Genomic DNA, 18,832 nt, shown 5'->3' with positions numbered 1-18,832 from the left:
GTTGGCGCTATATAAATGGCAATAATAAAATAATAATAATAATAGCGGTTTTGTTACAGCAGGCTATTATGTAAGTGTAATCTGAATATGTTTACTAGTGTAGATAAATTAACAGTTTTAAAACCCAGTGTCCAACAAACTAAAAACAAATGTGATAGAGCAGTTACTCTAGGGATCTGGCATTTGTGAGTGTAATACAATCTTTCTAATAAATGCTTGTATTTTGTATTAGAGTTTCAATGTATTTCCAGGACCTGTAAAATTAATTTATATTGCAGGATGCAATTTGCAAGCTTTTTAAAAAGGCAAGAAAAGGCAAATTCATAGGTATACATTTATTTTGCCTTACCCTCACAGATCACAGCAAATATATCTCATTGCAGAATGTGCAATGGATGCCATTGTCATCTCTCTTACTGTGTGTGAAAAGATCATAAGCCCCCTAGTTTTGTATTTCTTATCTGACAGGAGTTGAACAAAAGCTGATAGTGGAACTGAGAGTGAGTAACAATCAGTGATCTGAACTTGGGTGAATTAGGCGCTCACTATATAATTTATGATGGTATGGCAGCAGTAACCAATACAAGGAACCCCAACCTTGTAGTAGATTAGTGTGAACAAAAGAGAAGGGAGGAAACCGCGCCCTAGATATACGAAGATGTAAAAATATATATATATATATATATACGTACACAGAGGTAGTAGTTATGGTCTCTATACAGTTGACCTCAAAAAACAAAACATAGAATGATAATAGTGCAATATGTCAAGTAAAGTGGGTACGTGGATGAGTACTAAGAATAATCCACACTCACATTTCCCAGAGCTAACTTAGAGCTCAGCTGTTAACACGCGTGGACGGAACAATCCCCGTCTAAGGATATGCAGATATCTTGACAATCTCAGGTAGGCGATAGGTAGAGAAACAAGAAAATCCAGATGGTGCAGTATGTACTGATAAAATATATAAATAAATAATAAAATATCGTACTCACATTTGCTAGAGCAGAACTTGCTCTAGTCTCAGTGACATAGGTGGTATAGTCCCCACCAAGGAACAAGATGGTAACCAGAGGAGAAAAATAAAAATAAATAAAATCCAAGTATAGTATAATGGATAAGGATAATTTATTTAACACAAATAGATTAAAAAAATTAAAAGTATATGTATAAAGTCTATAAAAGTCCACTTGACGCATTTCACCTTCCACTTCTGAGGAAGCCTTTTTACAGGTGAAACGCGTCAAGTAGACTTTTATAGACTTTGTACATATACTTTTAATTTTTTTAAATGTGATATCTATGTATGTCGTCTTTGAGGGTGGACCTAGATACCTGCACCTAGGATTTGATTGAGTGTTTTTGATAAAAGAACATTGTCCACAAATAAGTTAACCTTATGGGACTTATGGCCCACATCAATATCATGAATGGAAGATGTAAAAATAATGAGTTCAGCTAGAAGTTCTAAAGCTTATACATGTAGTATGGACAAAAGGGGACACCCCTGCCTTGTAGCATTGGACAAGGAAAAACTAGGAGGTGAATTGACCAGAAGATACAAAAACTGTAAGCTATTTATATTATGTAAATTTATAAATAAAAAAGATCAAGAATAGAAAATAATTTGAGGATTGAGGCTAGAAACGCCCAGCACAGTTGATCAAAAAGTTTTTCGGGAAGGACAATAGTTTTGAGAACCTTGTCAATTGTTATGGGTTGTAGCAGGAACTGTTTTGAGTATCAAACAGAGCAATCAAGAAAAATAATAGATGACCGCGCCTAAAATAAATTGTAACCCTTAAGACAGATCACACGTAGAGTATATAAAAGAGTATATAAAAAACTTTTTTTATCGTTACACAAAGCTAAATATCTCAAAAAGAGAGAGGGAAAAAGAAAGAAAGAAAAAAAGAAAGAGAAAGAAAGAAAGAAAGAAAGAAAAGAAAGAAAACAATAATAGTGTAATATGTTCTTAAAATTAGTGAAATAGAATGCTGTAGCAAAAGCACACGAAAAAATTATAGATCTGCTGTATTGAGTGTGGATAGCATAAACCCTGTCTCGGGATATGTATTCAGCAGTGATGATGGCAGATTTTCCAATGTATTAGATGTGTGAAGACAAGAGTAGAGATAGGAAGAGTAGGAAGAGAAAATAATTCATGTTTACCCTGAGGGGGTTTCACCACATATGGAGATATATTAAAATTGTATTAATAATTGTAAAACCTTGAAAATTCTGCACTAATATCTTCAGGAGTACATATCTTCTTACGTTTATCTCCTACGAGGAGATATGGGATCCTTTACTGGGATTGCATAGCTTTCAACAGTTGTAAACAGAAGCACATTTCACCCGAGTTTTATCAAGACACACAGTCAGAGGCGATATTGGGTTGGTTTTAGATTGTTACCCATCTAGGATTCATTATTTCATTATTACTTATATATACTCAAAGTAGTAACTAATGGGGGCAGAGCTAAGCGCTTGAGCAAAATGGACACAACTTCTTGAAGTTGCCGACACCGAGTAAACAATCGGATCTAATCTTAGGTCTCACGGTGCCGACCCAGAGCGAAATCACCTACTTGAGATCCCTATAAGAGCGCAGACTTTCATGAACCCTACCACCCCCAATACATGGGACCCTGAAAGAACAGGACTCTTCATCCCAAGAGGAGACGAGAGGTGAGAATCCCCGACTTGAACTGATCAAGAAATGCCTGCTTTATGCTGCACTACATTGTTTTGTTCCTTTGTTACCCTTTCATAATCTTTTAAGCTCTGCTGAAACAACACACACAACCGACACAAATTAGCCAACTGGCATCTCTTTACGCCTCCGGATGGGCCCCCGCACAATTTAGTGAGACCTTTTTAGTAGTAAGATGCCATAAGCCTTCTCGATGATACACAGTGAGCAGCCTGAGGCGTTGAAACAACAGGAGTTTTTAAACTATAAGCAAGTTTAAACCAAGAGGGTAAATATTGTTTTGCTCACTGTTTTTGGTAACTGCCGATGAGTGCTAGCAAGATTGCGAGTTTTACAGTGCACATCCTCCTGCATGTATGTATACCTGGATGAATCTGTCCAGGGTCCATACCTCTGTGGTGGGTGTGAGCGAGTGGCTTTTCTGTAAGCTCAGATTGAAGATCCGGAGAGGCAAATTGTAATACTGAGGGAGATTGACAATCTTGAGAGGAGTCTACTGTTCACTGAGCAGAGTTTGGTGGGGGCAGGTAGTGGAGTGGGACGAGATGAGACAGTTGGTGAACAGGTACATAGCTGGGTAACAGTTGGGCGAGGAAGCCAGCGGGGGAGGGAAGAGGAAAGGTTTAGCTAGTCCTGATCTTGTGCAGCCTAACAGATTTACCTGTTTCAGTGAAGATGTTGGGAGCATCAGCTCAGGAGAAGCTGTATTGTAGGAAGCTGTTCCTTCTAACAGCAGTGGGAACAGCCCCTCTAATATGGGTGGAGTTGAGAGTGTAAGGAAGACAGGTTGTGGTGGTAGGGGACTCTATTATTAAGAGAGTAGATAGGGTAATCTGCCACTCTGATCATCTCAGCCGGACAGTTTGCTGTCTCCCGGGTGCTCGGGTCTGGCATGTTGCCGACCGAGTGGTGGGATCATTGGGAGGGTCTGGGGAGGACCAAGCTGTCATGGTCTATATTGGCACCAATGACAAAGTCAGAGGAAAATGGAAGGTCCTAAAGAATGAGTTCAGGGAACTAGGAAGTAAGCTAAAGAAAAGGACCTCCAAGGTAATATTTTCATAAATATTACCTTTGCCGCGCGCTACAGCAGAAAGGCAGCAGGAGATTAGAGAGGTCAATGCGTGGCTGAAGTCTTGGTGCAGGAAAGAGAGCTTTGGGTTTTTAGAGCACTGGACCGATTTTGCGCTTGGGTACAACCTGTATATCCATGATGGATTGCATCTAAATGGAAGAGGGTCTGCTGTGCTGGGGGATAGGATGGCTAGAAGGTTATAGGAGATTTTAAACTAGTAGTAGGGAGGGTCAAAGCAATACAGAAAATGGAGATAGGATAGAAAGGAGATGGGCTTTAGCTCAGTATAAGGGGGGTTGAGATGGGGAGAGGGGAAAGCTCAGAACAGAGAAGGTATGTAATATTGATAACAATTCACAAAAAGTACAAATGACTCATGATAATATTAAATGTATGCTTACTAATGCAAGGAGCCTATATAAAAAAAGGGGGGGAACTAGAGGCAATAGCATTAACTAAACAATATGATATAATAGAGCTAACAGAAACATGGTGGGATGTGACACATGACTGGGCAGTTAACTTAAATTAGTACACGCTATTTTGGAAGCATTGGGAAAAACAAGAAGGGTGGTGGGGTATGTTTGTATGTCAACCATGAGTTAAAGTCAAATCTTTGACATGTGGAGTGTGATGAGGAAAATGTGAAAGTTTTATGGGTAGATATCTACTTGAGGCAAACAAAGGGAAATCAATTATTGGTTGGGATATGTTATAAACCACCTAATATAAATAATAATGAGGAAGAACAGCTGTTAGAGCAAATTTGGAAAGCTGGAAATCGGGGTAACACGTTAATTATTGGTGATTTTAATTACCCGGACATAAATTGGGATAGAGTGACTAGTACTTCAGCAAAGAGAATCAGTTTTTTGAATGTGTTAAATGACACCTTCATGTCACAACTGGTACAAGCACCAACTAGAAAGGATGCTTGTCTGGATCTCGTTATAACAAATAATGTTGATCTTTTGACCAACATTCAAGTAGGGGAGCATTTGGGAAATAGTGATCACAATACGGTAATCTTTGAAATAAACTCAAAAAAGCAAAAGCACTTGGGGTATACTAAAACATATACTTTAAAAAAAAAAGCCAATTTCAATAAGATTAGGGCAGCTCTACAACATATCGACTGGCATGAACTCCTTAGTGAAAAAAACACTGACGATGAATGGAAACTATTCAAACAAATATTAGAAAGGTTCATTTTTCAGTATGTACCATTGGGTACTAAATATAAAAGAAACAAATTGAAACCAAAGTGGCTTAGTAGAGAAGTAAAACAGATTAAAAATAAGAAAAGGGCATTTAAAGCATTTAAATTGGACAAATCTGAGGCATCTTATATAAGATAAAAATAAAAATAAAATAAAAATAAAAATAAAATGTGTATCAGCGCTAAGTGAATATACCCCTATTTTTAACCTTAGGGTTCAGCACAACCAGGCATACTCTGTATGAAAACCAAACTTTAAGTATGGAACAGATTGAATTTTTGTTGGAATGTATAGATTTTATCCTTACACACAATTTTTTTTGGTATAAGGAGGATATTTTTCTGCAGACCAACGGAATTACTATGAGGACTAGGTTTGCACCCAGCTATGCCAATATTTTCATGGCATATTGGGAAGATATTTTTATCTGGCAAAGGCACCGCTGGGTTGCAAACCTACCGTATATACTCGAGTATAAGCCGACCCGAATATAAGCCGAGGCCCCTAATTTTACCCCAAAAAACTGGGAAAACTTATTGACTCGAGTATAAGACTAGGGTGGGAAATGCAGCAGCTGCTGGTAAATTTCTAAATAAAATTAGATCCTTAAAAAATTATATTAATTGAATATTTATTTACAGTGTGTGTATATAATGAATGCAGTGTGTGTATGAGAATGCAGTGTGTGTATGAGAATGCAGTGTGTGTGTATGAGAATACAGTGTGTGTATGAGAATGCAGTGTGTGTGTATGAGAATGCAGTGTGTGTGTATGAGAATGCAGTGTGTGTATGAGTGCAGTGTGTATATGAGTGCAGTGTGTATATGAATGCAGTGTGTGTATATGAATGCAGTGTGTGTATATGAATGCAGTGTGTGTGTATGAGAATGCTGTGTGTATGAGTGCAGTGTGTGTGTATGAAAATGCTGTGTATGAGTGCAGTGTGTGTATGAGTGCAGTGTGTGTGTATGAATGCAGTGTGTGTGTATGAATGCTGTGTGTGTGTATGAATGCTGTGTGTATGAGTGCAGTGTGTGTGTATGAGAATGCTGTGTATGAGTGCAGTGTGTGTATGAGTGCAGTGTGTGTGTATGAATGCAGTGTGTGTGTATGAATGCAGTGTGTGTGTATGAATGCAGTGTGTGTGTGTGTATGAATGCTGTGTGTATGAGTGCAGTGTGTGTATGAGAATGCTGTGTGTATGAGTGCAGTGTGTGTGTATGAATGCAGTGTGTGTGTATGAATGCAGTGTGTGTGTGTGTATGAGTGCAGTGTGTGTGTATGAATGCAGTGTGTGTGTATGAATGCTGTGTGTGTGTATGGATGCTGTGTGTATGAGTGCAGTGTGTGTATGAGAATGCTGTGTGTATGAGTGCTGTGTGTGTGTGTGTGTATGAATGCAGTGTGTGTGCATGAATGCAGTGTGTGTGCATGAATGCAGTGTGTGTGTATGAATGCAGTGTGTGTATGTGTGTGTGTAATGCAGAGTGTGATGCAGAGCCTTGGTGGGGGGTGGGCATTTTTATTTTGTAATTATTATTTTAATATTTTTTTTGTTTCATTACATTTTTTTATTATTATTATTTTTTTTTATTTTATTATTATTTTTTATTTTATTATTATTTTTATTTTATTATTTTTTTATTTGTAATTTTTTTTTTATTATTAAGATATATACATTTTTTCGTCCCCCCTCCCTGCTTGCTAGCTGGCCAGGGAGGGGGGCTCTCCTTCCCTGGTGGTCCAGTGGATGGGCCCTGTGTAGGAGGGGGCTGTGGGGGCTGCAGAGAGATGTTACTTACCTTTCCTGCAGCTCCTGTCAGCTCTCTCCTCCTCCGCCGGTCCGTTCAGCACCTCGGTCAGCTCCCAGTGTAAATCTCGCGAGTTCACTGCCAGTGCAGAGGGTATAGTGCTAGGAAGGATCAGAAAAACCCAGACGCGCGTTTCGCCGGTAAGGCGGCTTTTCAAAAGCACCGGCGAAATGCGCGTCGGGGTTTTTCTGATCCTTCCTAGCACTATACCCTCTGCACTGGCAGTGAACTCCTTGGGACATTTCTATTACTAATGACAACCATATAGGTTTTGGGTACGTCGGGAGGGATACTTAGGTTGTAGCCACATATATCAACCGTGGCTATAACTTTTTCAGCGCTTTCAGCGCACGGACACCAGTTAATGTGCATCAGACAACACATTACTCTGCTTATACTTAAGTTACTTAGACGCTAGCTAGTCAGTTTGATCGTAAGGGAGGTGCCCTTGAAGGCACAGTTATTTCTTGAGGATATATTCCCTCTCTCCTCCTTCTATCTCTCTATTACCTGCAGTTAGTTTTCCTACCTGGTAGGTGCCCTTGAAGGCACAGTTATATATCTTTTCATCTGTTTTCTTCCTATACTGACATTGGGGTTAAATTAAATTAACTAACCAGAGTAGATGCCTTCTCAGGAATAGGATATGCCTTGACTATAGCTTGTACTCTATTATAACATTAGACAGCATTTCTTTTTGGTGTTAGCATACGATCTAAGTATCAAATTCGTATCTATCACCATTTAGTATAAAGTATTCAGCATTAAACTGCAGTTACAGACAGTATATACGTTTTCAGCTTGACAAACTTTAACAAAGTACTACTAATCGCGGTAGTAGAGAAACTGTAACAGCAGTTAACCTCCTAACACCTGTTATTCAAGTGCTGTCTGTCTCTCTTTTAGCCCTTTTATTTCTGCATAGCATCTCTTTATGCCTCTGTATGCATATACACAGATGGCTTAAGAGTTAATGTGCAAAATAATCACTTTGTATCTCGTTCACTAATAAAAATGTATTTATATATATATATATATATATATGTATACTTTCTAGGCAGCGTTCCGTCTTTTCTTGCTTTCAACCAAGTTTTTTTTAGTATCATCATTTTTTGTCCTAGTGTATCCTTAGATATGTATTTTTAGGAACATATTTTTATATTTATTTAATTTGATCGACATGTTTGTATATCATTATTGATTAAATAGATTATATGGTCTTTACCTTAAATTTTGGCCATATAGGGAGAATATCTTTAATCAGTGAGAATGAAATATGTTATCCGTACATATATATTTTTTTCAAATTATTTGATGTATTTAGGGGTTATGAGTATCATCTACAGCTTTCTATTACCACCCAATTGTTGGGATTACTGTTTTGATCAATATTGCAATTTAAATATAGGTTTAAGATTAAATATAAAGAACTATTTTTACTAATTAGTGATATAATGCAAGAAAATCCTTCCGTGGGGCAGATTGGATCGATCTGCCCAATTAAAACATGAAAGGATAATTCGGACCTAATTAAGCAAATTAATTAATTGAATTTTTAAGCATTTTAACGAAATTAATTTGTGACGGAGGTCTAAGTATACATATATTTACATGAGAAAGAACATGGGAAGAAAGAATGTCCATACACTATTAGAAGAGAATTTAATCGTGGTCATAGAGTAACAACAGAGTGATTATAGTGATACATTGTTTATGTATACACAACACTCCTGATTAGAAGATAGTAATCTTGTCATACAAAAGTGAAATTCGTCTCTTATAATTACAGTATAACGAAATATATCATTTGCACACATATCCTTATATGTAAATCACTAGATAAATCTGAAGACAAGATATTTCTCTTCTCTTTCTTCTTTTTTAAAGTTTTATATTATAACCTTCTATTTTTATGTAAAGATCATCTACAATTTTATGCTTTTTATTGTTGATATATGTCTAATATTTGTTAAATATGAAATGTGAAACTTTTATTTAATGTTTAATCAGCATGTGATAGTGGGCAGGAGGAGTTTCGTCTTATAATAAGGCAGACTTAAACGGCACATTTCAATTAGACATCATAAGACTGCCCGTATTTAAGTTAAGTAATCAATTGTATTTTTAACACTAATTTAAGTAGAAACCCATTTATGATGAATATTTTGGTCGATATGTATTTGTATCAATAAGAAAACCTGATAATGTTTACAAATCACTGTAAAGGTCTAACTATGGAATCATAAGACTTTTAATTAATATGAACTTATCCGCTAATTGAAAGGTGTATATATAAACCTACTGTCCCCCCCATACACTGTATGTTGATAAAGCTCGATCTAATGAGCGAAACGCGTAGATCGTGTTTTTTGGCGGGATTTTCAAATTTGTAACGACCACAGCAGTATCTGGAAGTTGGCACTCCTGGGAAGGACCGATCTCAGTGCACAGGACCAGTTCTGAATAATCTGCATCCACGGAGCGGTAACATTCAACTCTTCCATTTGACACTCAGTTTGGATTTTTGCTTTTATTGTGCATCTTAGAAATAAGCTTCACATTATTTTATTGTTTGGATACATAAAAACACAGATTTGACATAAACGCTACTGTTGCAGCAACTAATCCCTGCAGACTTTTTGAAAGCACCCTCAAATAATATTGGAACTGAATCTCTTTGTTGAATAGACATTTTCTGTGCTGAACCCTAAGGTTAAAAATAGGGGTATATTCACTTAGCGCTGATACACATTTTATTTTTATTTTTGTCCTATAGGATGTTTTAAAACTTGGGAAGGTTTTTATTGTATCTAGCAGCTGTTTTCATTTATTTTCTTGTGGACAACTGAGGTTGGGGCATTGTCCTAGAAAGTCCACTACATGATCTTTATCTTGCTCTCTCTATACTGTGTGTTTTAATCTTATATAAGATATAAGGAAGCCAGTAATGCTTGCAAAAAGGCAATTAAAGTGGCTAAACTAGAAAATGAGAAATTGGTTGCTAAAGAATGCAAAATCAACCCCAAAATTTTTTTCAAGTGCATCAATTCTTAAAAAACAAAAAAAATTAAAGTGTAGGTAAACTGGAAACAGAGATGGGTCTGTTAGTTAATGAAGACCAGGAAAAGGCAGAGATTTTAAATAAAATTTTTCCTTCAGTATGTATTAATTAGGATCCTATGGCAAGAGATATGCAAATGATTGTTGCAAAAAACTTGCAGATAACTTGTGATTGGATGACTCGAGACAAGGTGCTACAACAGAAATTAATGTAAATAAATAAATCTCCGGGGCCTGACAGTATTCACCCACGAGTACTTAAGGAGCTAAGTGGGGAAATAAGTGAACCTCTGTATTTAATCTTTCAAGATTCTTTAGTTCCAGGTATTGTACCGGAGGATTGGAGGAAGGCAGATGTTGTTCCCATATTTAACCCCTTAAGGACCTAACTTCTGGAATAAAAGGGAATCATTACATGTCACACATGTCATGTGTCCTTAAGGGGTTAAAACGGGTTCAAAATCCTTGCCTGGAAATTATAGACCTGTGAGCTTACCTTCTGACACTGGGAAAATATTTGAAGGGATAATATTCAGGAATTCATTGGGAAGAACTTTGTTATTAGCAATAATCAGTATAATTAGAAGTATAGATCAGGGTGTTGCAGTGGATGTGATCTACTTGGGTTTTAGAAATTGGTCTAGATGAATATTCTTGTTCTTGGGTAGAACATTGGCTTAAGGATAGAGTACAATGATTTGTCATTAATGGTACATTTTCAGGCTGGACAAAAGTGGTAAGTCGTGTCCCTCAGGATTCTGTTTTGGGACCACTTTTATTTAACATATTTATAAATGATCTTGCAATAGGCATTGAAAGCCGTGTTTCAGTGTTTGCCGATGACACAAAACTTTGTAAAGTAATAAAATGTGAGCAGGGTATTGCTTTGCTGCAGAGGGATTTATATAGATAGGGGGACTGGGCACTAAAATGGCAAATTAAATTTAATGTAGAGAAATGCAAAGTTAGGCACTTCGGGGTTAAGAATGCACAATCAACTTATACCCTAAATGGTAGTGAATTAGGGATAACCACACAGAAAAATGATTTGGGAATTGTTATAGACAACAAATTAGGCAGCAATATGCAATGTCAATCTGCTGTTGCTAAGGCCAGAAAGGTTTTGTCATGTATAAATAGGGGCATAAATTCTTGGGATGAAAATATAATTTTGCCTCTTTATAAATTGCTGGTAAGACCAGACCTTGAATATGCTGTGTAATTTTGGGCACCTGTTCTAAAGAAGCATATCATGGCTCTAGAAAAAGTGCAGAGACGAGCTATAAAATTGATAAAAGTAATGGAGCATTTTAGTTACGAAGAAAGGTTAAAAAAAAAGAAAAGAAAAAAAAAAAACGGTGCCTCAGAGGGAATATGATAACATTATACAAATATATTCAGGGCCAGTACAAACCATTATCTGGATATCTATTCAAAAACAGGGCTATACATCTGACACAAGGTCACAAATTTAGGCTGGAATTAAGGAGATTTAATCTAAGGCAAAGAAAAGTTTTTTTACAGTAAGAGCAATACGGATATGGAATTTTCTGCCTGAAGAGGTGATTTTATCAGAGTCCATAGAGATATTTAAACAGCAATTGGATAAATACTTGCAAAAATATAACATACAGGGATATAATTTCTAATTAGTGGGGTAATAGCTGCTTGATCCAAGGAGATGTCTGACTGCTATTTTGGGGTCAAGAATTATTTTTTTCCTAGTTTGTTGCAAAATTGGAAGTGCTTCAGACTGTTTTTTTTTTTTTGCCTTCTTTAAGATCAACAGCGAAAACATATTTGAGGAAGGCTGAACTTGATGGACGCAAGTCTCGTATCAGCTATGTAACTATGTAACTATGTAATTTATTTTATGAGAAGGCTATTAAACATAAAATACACGTGCATTTTATTCCTTGTATTTTGTGACCTCTAACTACCAAAATAAACTGAAATCATATGATATCTGTAAATAATGTATAGTGGACATGCTTTTCAGCATGGCATGCTGTATCAGCAAGTGATTTTTGCATTTTTAAATATCTAGTTCTGCATAAAAGAACAACACATTGTTCTTCCATAATCTTCCAGAAAGCCAGTGAAGTAAATGAGTAGATGCATACATGTTATTTAATAAATATTTGTTATCATAGCTGGGATCAGGAAAATCAAAGAATACTGTGACAATTGGAGGCTTACAGAGTAATTTATCTGCTATACCTTTTAAGAGATATTAGAAGAAGGGGCACATAAATCATACTTTTTGCTAATGAGATAAATACCTTTATTATCTGACAGAAACCATAATTCAAAATGTTTGTTTCCCAAAATCCCATACAAAAGACTTCTCATTATAAAGAAAAGATCAGGCTGACAATTGCAAACTAAAACTATTCCTATGTTTAGGTTTCAATTACACAATTTATGAATAGTAGGCTGCTGGAATTTCATGGAAAAGAAGGCTGGAATCAAAGACTCTCAACCAGATTGATTACAGCAACACACAGAGGCGTAACTAACAACCACCAGACCCTGATGTGAAAATATCCCTGGGGCCCTGCATGTGTCTCATTCCCCCTCCCAGTCCCTCTATGTGTCTCTTCCCCACAGCCTCTCCATGTGTCTCATTCACCCCCACAGCCCTTCCCTGTGTCTCATTCTCCTCCACAGCCCCTTCATGTGTCTCATTACCCCATCCTCTCCTGTATCTGCTGATTCCATGAAGCATGGCCGAGCAGTACCCTGTCTGACAGCAAGTGCTCATTGCACTTAGTGAGAGCTTCCTGTCAGACCGAAGACTGCGGTCTGCAGGTCAGTCATGCTATATACAGTGACTGGCAGGAGGTGAGCACTGTGCAGTGTGCTCCGCTCATGCCAGACACCTGTCAACTGCTCACCCTGGGCAGGTACGGCTATGTGCATCAGCAGCGGTCACACAGCAGCTGGGCTCCCTGGAGTAACAGGGCTGGTGGCCACTTCAATCCCTGCAACCGCAGTAGTTATGCCACTGGCAAGACGGCATTATAGGAATTTCCCAGAAATATCAGACGTCATATTGCTGTTTACCCATGTTGAGGTGATGCAAATCAACATTTTAGTATTGTACATTTTTATTCCTCATGGATGGATGGATGGATGCTATTGAAGTACAAATCTCATGACATTTGACACACATAAACTGATAAATCCTCAGTATATGTATATTCTTAGTGTTATATCTTTCTAGGGAACTTTGTACTAGATCTTTGTAAATATTTTGTCACAGGTGCATTTTGGAGGATTGATGCTTAAAAGAAACATATTTTATTGTTTCTGTAGAGCTGTTCAATAGGCTAATCAAGCAAGATTAGTGTAGTTTATGTTACCTAAATGAATTGCCATAATAATAAAAGTAAAATGTCAGTGACTCTATACATCTGTTAATTAATTATATGATTTTATTGATTGTAATTACTTTCATTTCACAGGTGCAGGTTTTACGAAATGCTGGAGAAGAGGTGACACTGACTGTCTCATTTCTAAAAAGAGCACCAGCTTTCCTTAAATTACCATTAAATGAAGATTGTGCTTGTAAGTCTTTCTGTTACTCTGCTTTGAATTTAGTGAAACAATATCCAAATCTCACATAGAGAATCACATCATAAAAATTCACGTTATATAAATTTGTGTAAATTCAATCATTGTGCCAAAAATAGACACTTGATAAAGATGGAAACAGGGATACAGGAAATGAAATACAAGGTCATAGGTGGTATAGAAAATGTTAAAAAGGACAAGAAGCAGATATTACCCATTCAGACACTGAGATAAAGGCAGAATTTGTAAGATTCAAGACACTGATGTGAGATGAAATGAGAAAATAGGAAAGAGAAAAGTATTAGTGTTATAGTACTAAAAATAAATCTCAAAAGCCTAGGAAAAAAATTATGTGAAGTAAACCAAACAATTAACAGAAGATTAGTACAGCATGTGTTATGATCGGTATGTTTCAAAAAAGTAGTGATATATTATGATGAACTGTGACCATATAATAAAGTAGAGATATATGGGGTGGAAAAAACAGCTGATAATAAATAATTTATAATTGATAATGGATAAAGAAGGACATGGAAAAAGAGGCAGACATTGTAGAAAGAAAATATAATTTGGTTTATTTCCTTCCTTTATAAGGATTCATAAAATGTAGCTGATTGATGGTTTTGCATGCAGTAGGCATTTGTCTCTTGAAAGATCAGTAGTGAGCACAGAACCCAAAACATCTATCCAAAAGTATATTTTTATAAAACTAGGTATGTAAAAAGATTTAACCTCTTAGTATGTTGACATTTTCCACACAGCCATATTGACCTCAATTTAATTAAAGCTGTGCCCAAAAAGCAATTTATTGGTTCAGATCAATTGCAATACCATCTGGAGCCAAACAAAATTTTATTTATTGAGATAATAATGGCCTTTTTTTTTTTATTTAAATTCTGGTATTCTTTTCTTGCCTTGTTTTGTCTGTTACTAAGCCCCTAAATACTCCAACATTTTTGTTTTCTTCGTGTACAGATTCATATAGGTTTACCATAATACTTTAGTGTCCATTTCTGTTATAACGAAATTCCTTATTCTGATTGACTAATATTGTTCTACTTCTGTACTGGTGAAATGATTTGCCTAACTGGTTTAGCTGTGTGCTCATTTTATGCCTGAATGCGCTATAAATAAATATATGTTTTCAAAAGATAATTTATCTAAATATTTGCTTACTTTAAATGTACATGTAATTACCAAATATCATATTTTGTATTTACTTCATTCTTGGGTGTCTCTATCACTGGACCTATTCTTCCAAATTATAAATAGATAAAAGCATTTTGTCTTTATAAAGTGGAATACCATAAGTAAAGAAGGAGGGCAAACATATAGTTAGTAAATCATGAGAACAATGTAATAGTGCTCAACAATGTGCTACATCTTTTTCCCCTGGAGTCATACAGTGAATTGAAGTAACATACATATGAGCACACACGTACTGAAAAAACATCATTTTATTATAATTTGTTAAAAAGAATGTCAGGTATGTATAAAGACAATATACACAAGTCATACCAATAAGAATAAGTCTAAATATATAACACTAGTAAAACACAAGTTTCATACAAAAGTCAAATCAATATGAAAATAACAAGGTATATGATAAAGTGAAAGAAACTATAGATTTAAAATTCAGCTAACCATACATACTTAAATAGATGTCTAAAAATGTGATTTGCAGAGATACACAGAGTAGTGTGGCAAGCGAGCCTATACCATGAGCTCCTGGAGGAACCTGCTAGCTGCCTTCTGTCCAAAGACTATGGGCCATGTCCAAAGACCCCGTTTGGGAGTTAACCTGCCCGTTATCCCCAAGCTACTTTCCCAAGATGCCCCTGGTTCGGCACTTTTCCTTCATTCCAATGGAAGCGAATGCTAGCTCCCTGGCGGTAGTTCATATAAACCAAACCCATGAATGGTCCTCAGCGGTAGTTAGCCGTGACTGCTATGAAACTAATTTTGGCATGAGGACGTTGTGGGTCCCAGGTCACCCCAGCGGTACTTATTATTATGGAACTGTTTTTGTCATGAGGTTTCTGTGCGGTTCCCGAATAACTTGGTCCGGGGTTTTGAACCACTTTGCAACCCTCCATGAGGGCGCTTTTTGGAGGAAGGGTGCCTGAGACTAAGGGGAACAAACGCTAACTGAGTAACAGGTGGAATACCCCATATTTTGGACACAGGAGCTCCCAAAAGTTGACAAGCAAAAGCACCAAATGCACTGGAACTATTTGGGGCATAGGACTACATGTGCGGCCGCTCAGAAATTTAATACACTGGTGTTTCCTCTACACTGCATGGAACTGAGTGCTATTTTGAGAACTTTGGCGCTCAGATCAGGACTCTTTGGGGATGTATACATTGTGGGGTTACTCTATAGTTTTATAATGTTTTGGGGTATTTTTATGTTTTATATTTTTCTGTTTGCTCTGGTTCTGGAAGATAATTAGCTTAATTAGCTCTAACACAATTATCTCCTAGGCACACAGATCTCTGGGAGGGGCTTGTCTTGTATTGAATGGAGACCCCATGCTGGGGGCTGTGTATATAAGCAGACAACTTGGCCATAATAAACAAGTTCCTTTTCACCCCTCACTCAGTCTCGACTATAGTGTTTGGGTGGATCAGTCATACAGCTATACTCTCTGCAGGAGAGCTTTAATCATTTGAAACTGCATCCAGGACCCTGTTCCAGGGTGGGAATTGATGGTGAAAACCCAGCCAAGCTGTTGTACCGGTGAAAGCTAGGGAGCATGTTTGGTGGAGGTACCCAGTTGGAGTACCAAGGGCTCAGTCATAAGTAGATAATAAGTAAACGCAAAGGACCCCCCATCAACCCATAATATTTTAGTACTTTTTTTTAATAATCGCAAAAGAGAACTAAATGACAATCAAAACTATAGAAACATTTCACAATCAAAAATAAAATACTACAGTATAGTTAGAATATTAGAAATCCCTCATACATCAAATATTTATTTAATCCCTTTACAACTATAGGATGTGACATTAAGCCCCATAAAACTTGGACATTAAAGCATAATAACAAATCCTAAAGTTTTGGTGTGAGCCAGGTTAAATCTCTGCGCACACTAGAGTGTCACAGGAATCAGTTGATATCTGAAGCTCCCCACTGTTAGCTAGGATCATAATTAGTGACCCGAGGCGTATCAATGAGCTATATTCAATGTTCAAAGTGAGTGCTGCAAACAGCCCTTTAAATCCATTGAAAACAACTTAGCTGAGCAAATCATGCTTAGCAGCAACGATTCTCTAACTGTCATCTGCTCATTGGAAATACTTACAGGGTCTTCATGCATGCCCCTCCAACCACCAGTACCCAACCAGTTGTGATTGAGGCTTTGCACAAATCACTGTGTGATATGCTAGGAAAGCATGCTAGAGGTTTAGCATTAGCTGAGCAAATCATGCTGAGCAAATCATGCTTAGCAGCAGCGATTCTCTGTCATCTGCTCAGGGTCTTCATGCATGAGTCTCCAACCACCCCTACCAAACCAGTTGTGATTGAGGCTGGGCTTTGCACAAATCTGCTATAATCTACTATAGAAAGATCTCTCTATCAACAGCCCTTTAAATCCATTAAAAACAAGTTAGCTGAGCAAATCATGCTTAGCAGCGGCGATTCTCTAACTATCATCGGCTCATAGGTAATTCTTACAGGGTCTTCATGCATGACCCTCCACCCACCCCTACCCAACCAGTTGTGATTGAGGTGGGGCTTTGCACAAATCACTACGTGATCTGATAGGAAAACATGCTAGAGGTTTAGCATTATAGAAAGATCTCTCTATAATACTAAAAAACAGTCAGTCCATGTTGGTCACAGACCATTCTCTACTCTTTTAGCTAGGATATCCATCTGCAGATATCAGCACTGATATTAGCAAAAGGAATTCTGTAATTCTGAGTTAATGTTAGTGGTAGGGATAGCATTAAGGTGAAGTAAGATTTAATGCTGAGCTAGGGTTAATACTGTTTAAGGATAAGAGATAGTGTAAGGGTAGGGATACGGTAGATATAGAGTTAGTGCAAGCATAAGGTTAGGGGTAGAGTTCGTATAGTGTTAGTGGAGGTTTTTATAAGTTTAACGTTGATTATAAAAAATTAATTTAGATACTAGACATATTACCTGATACATGATACATGAATCTATATTGAGTCCTTTTTCTTCCATTGCACTGGATGTGTGAATATTATTATGAGCAAAAATATGAAAAACATGTCTTAAAATGTTTTTTGATAATATTTTATTTACACGTAATGTTGCATTAGGTATACATACAGATTATTACAATAAAACCATTTCCGCCTTAAAAAAACAATATATAATATGTATGGATGCACTTAAAGAGAAACCCTTAAATTACTGTGGGACAAATACATAGAGAAAGTTATAGGTTTTGTTTTGGTTCAGAACTTGGACACCTGCTTCCATCCTTAAGGGGCTATAGAGAAAATAATAATTTAGGGAATGAAAGAGAAAATGCTTAAATTAATATAATGCAGCAAAGGAAAGTCAGATTGCAAAGAATACATAATTTAAATTGTATTATGTGATCTAAGATAAGTATGTTAAGTATCCAGTAGTGACAATGTTTCAGTTATAAGAAAGTAAAGCTGTTATTACCTTGCTTGTTAAACCTCTTGACAGGGAGAATTACTGTGTGTTAACTTATTTAGCAGGCTAATTGCAATGAAAACAAAGTGACATACACCCAATTTATCTGATTACTCATGAACATTACAAAAAAAAGTACATTATATTTTTTAGTAGATTTGATGATATGTTTCGTTCCAGACAGCAATTCGTCTAAATTCATGCCAATTAAGTGACTGGCCAAATTTTCGTTTTCTGAACCATGACTTGCCAGAATCTCAAAACAAATGCGCACACAAAGCACGTACATTGTGATTTGTGATTTGGAGTGCCCATCCTGGCAACAGACATAAAGGGAATGGAATGGGGAAACCGGTGGATTTGTGGGGTAAATAAGCAGCTTAGTTTGCCATGATAGACAAGAGGTCTTCCCAATCATGTATGATGTCTGTCCTGTCCTATCAATTGGAGGAAATGTTTATTGATTTGGGGACAGCCAGTGAATGCTGATTTTTTATTCACAGATCAAGAGACAACTGCTGAATAGAGGGAAAACTGAGTAGCAATAAAACAATGTAGATTTCCTATATCGATTTATTCCAGAAACTTTTACTGTAGTTATTGAGGGAGACTAGCCAGCAGTGTGTTTTACAATTGCTGTGTCTGTGTGTGAGAGATTATTGATTCTCATAAGAGACTAGGCTTAACCCACTGCTATATGTGTAATACTGTGAATACTATGTTTTTTCAATC

General features: G+C 36.8%; 1 protein-coding gene across 1 annotated transcript in view; it reads left to right on the top strand.

Annotated features, from left to right (window-relative positions):
- SNTG1 (syntrophin gamma 1) overlaps window positions 1-18,832 on the top strand; it is an 807,514-nt gene that overhangs the window by 630,487 nt on the left and 158,195 nt on the right. Inside the window, exon 10 of the mRNA XM_063450437.1 lies at window positions 13,350-13,452. Coding sequence (XP_063306507.1) covers window positions 13,350-13,452 — 103 coding nt within the window. The remainder of the gene's footprint in view (window positions 1-13,349; window positions 13,453-18,832) is intronic.

Source organism: Pelobates fuscus, chromosome 4 (genome assembly GCF_036172605.1).
Source record: "Pelobates fuscus isolate aPelFus1 chromosome 4, aPelFus1.pri, whole genome shotgun sequence".
Classification (NCBI taxonomy): Eukaryota; Metazoa; Chordata; class Amphibia; order Anura; family Pelobatidae; genus Pelobates; species Pelobates fuscus.
This window is presented reverse-complemented; position numbering and strand designations above follow the sequence as displayed.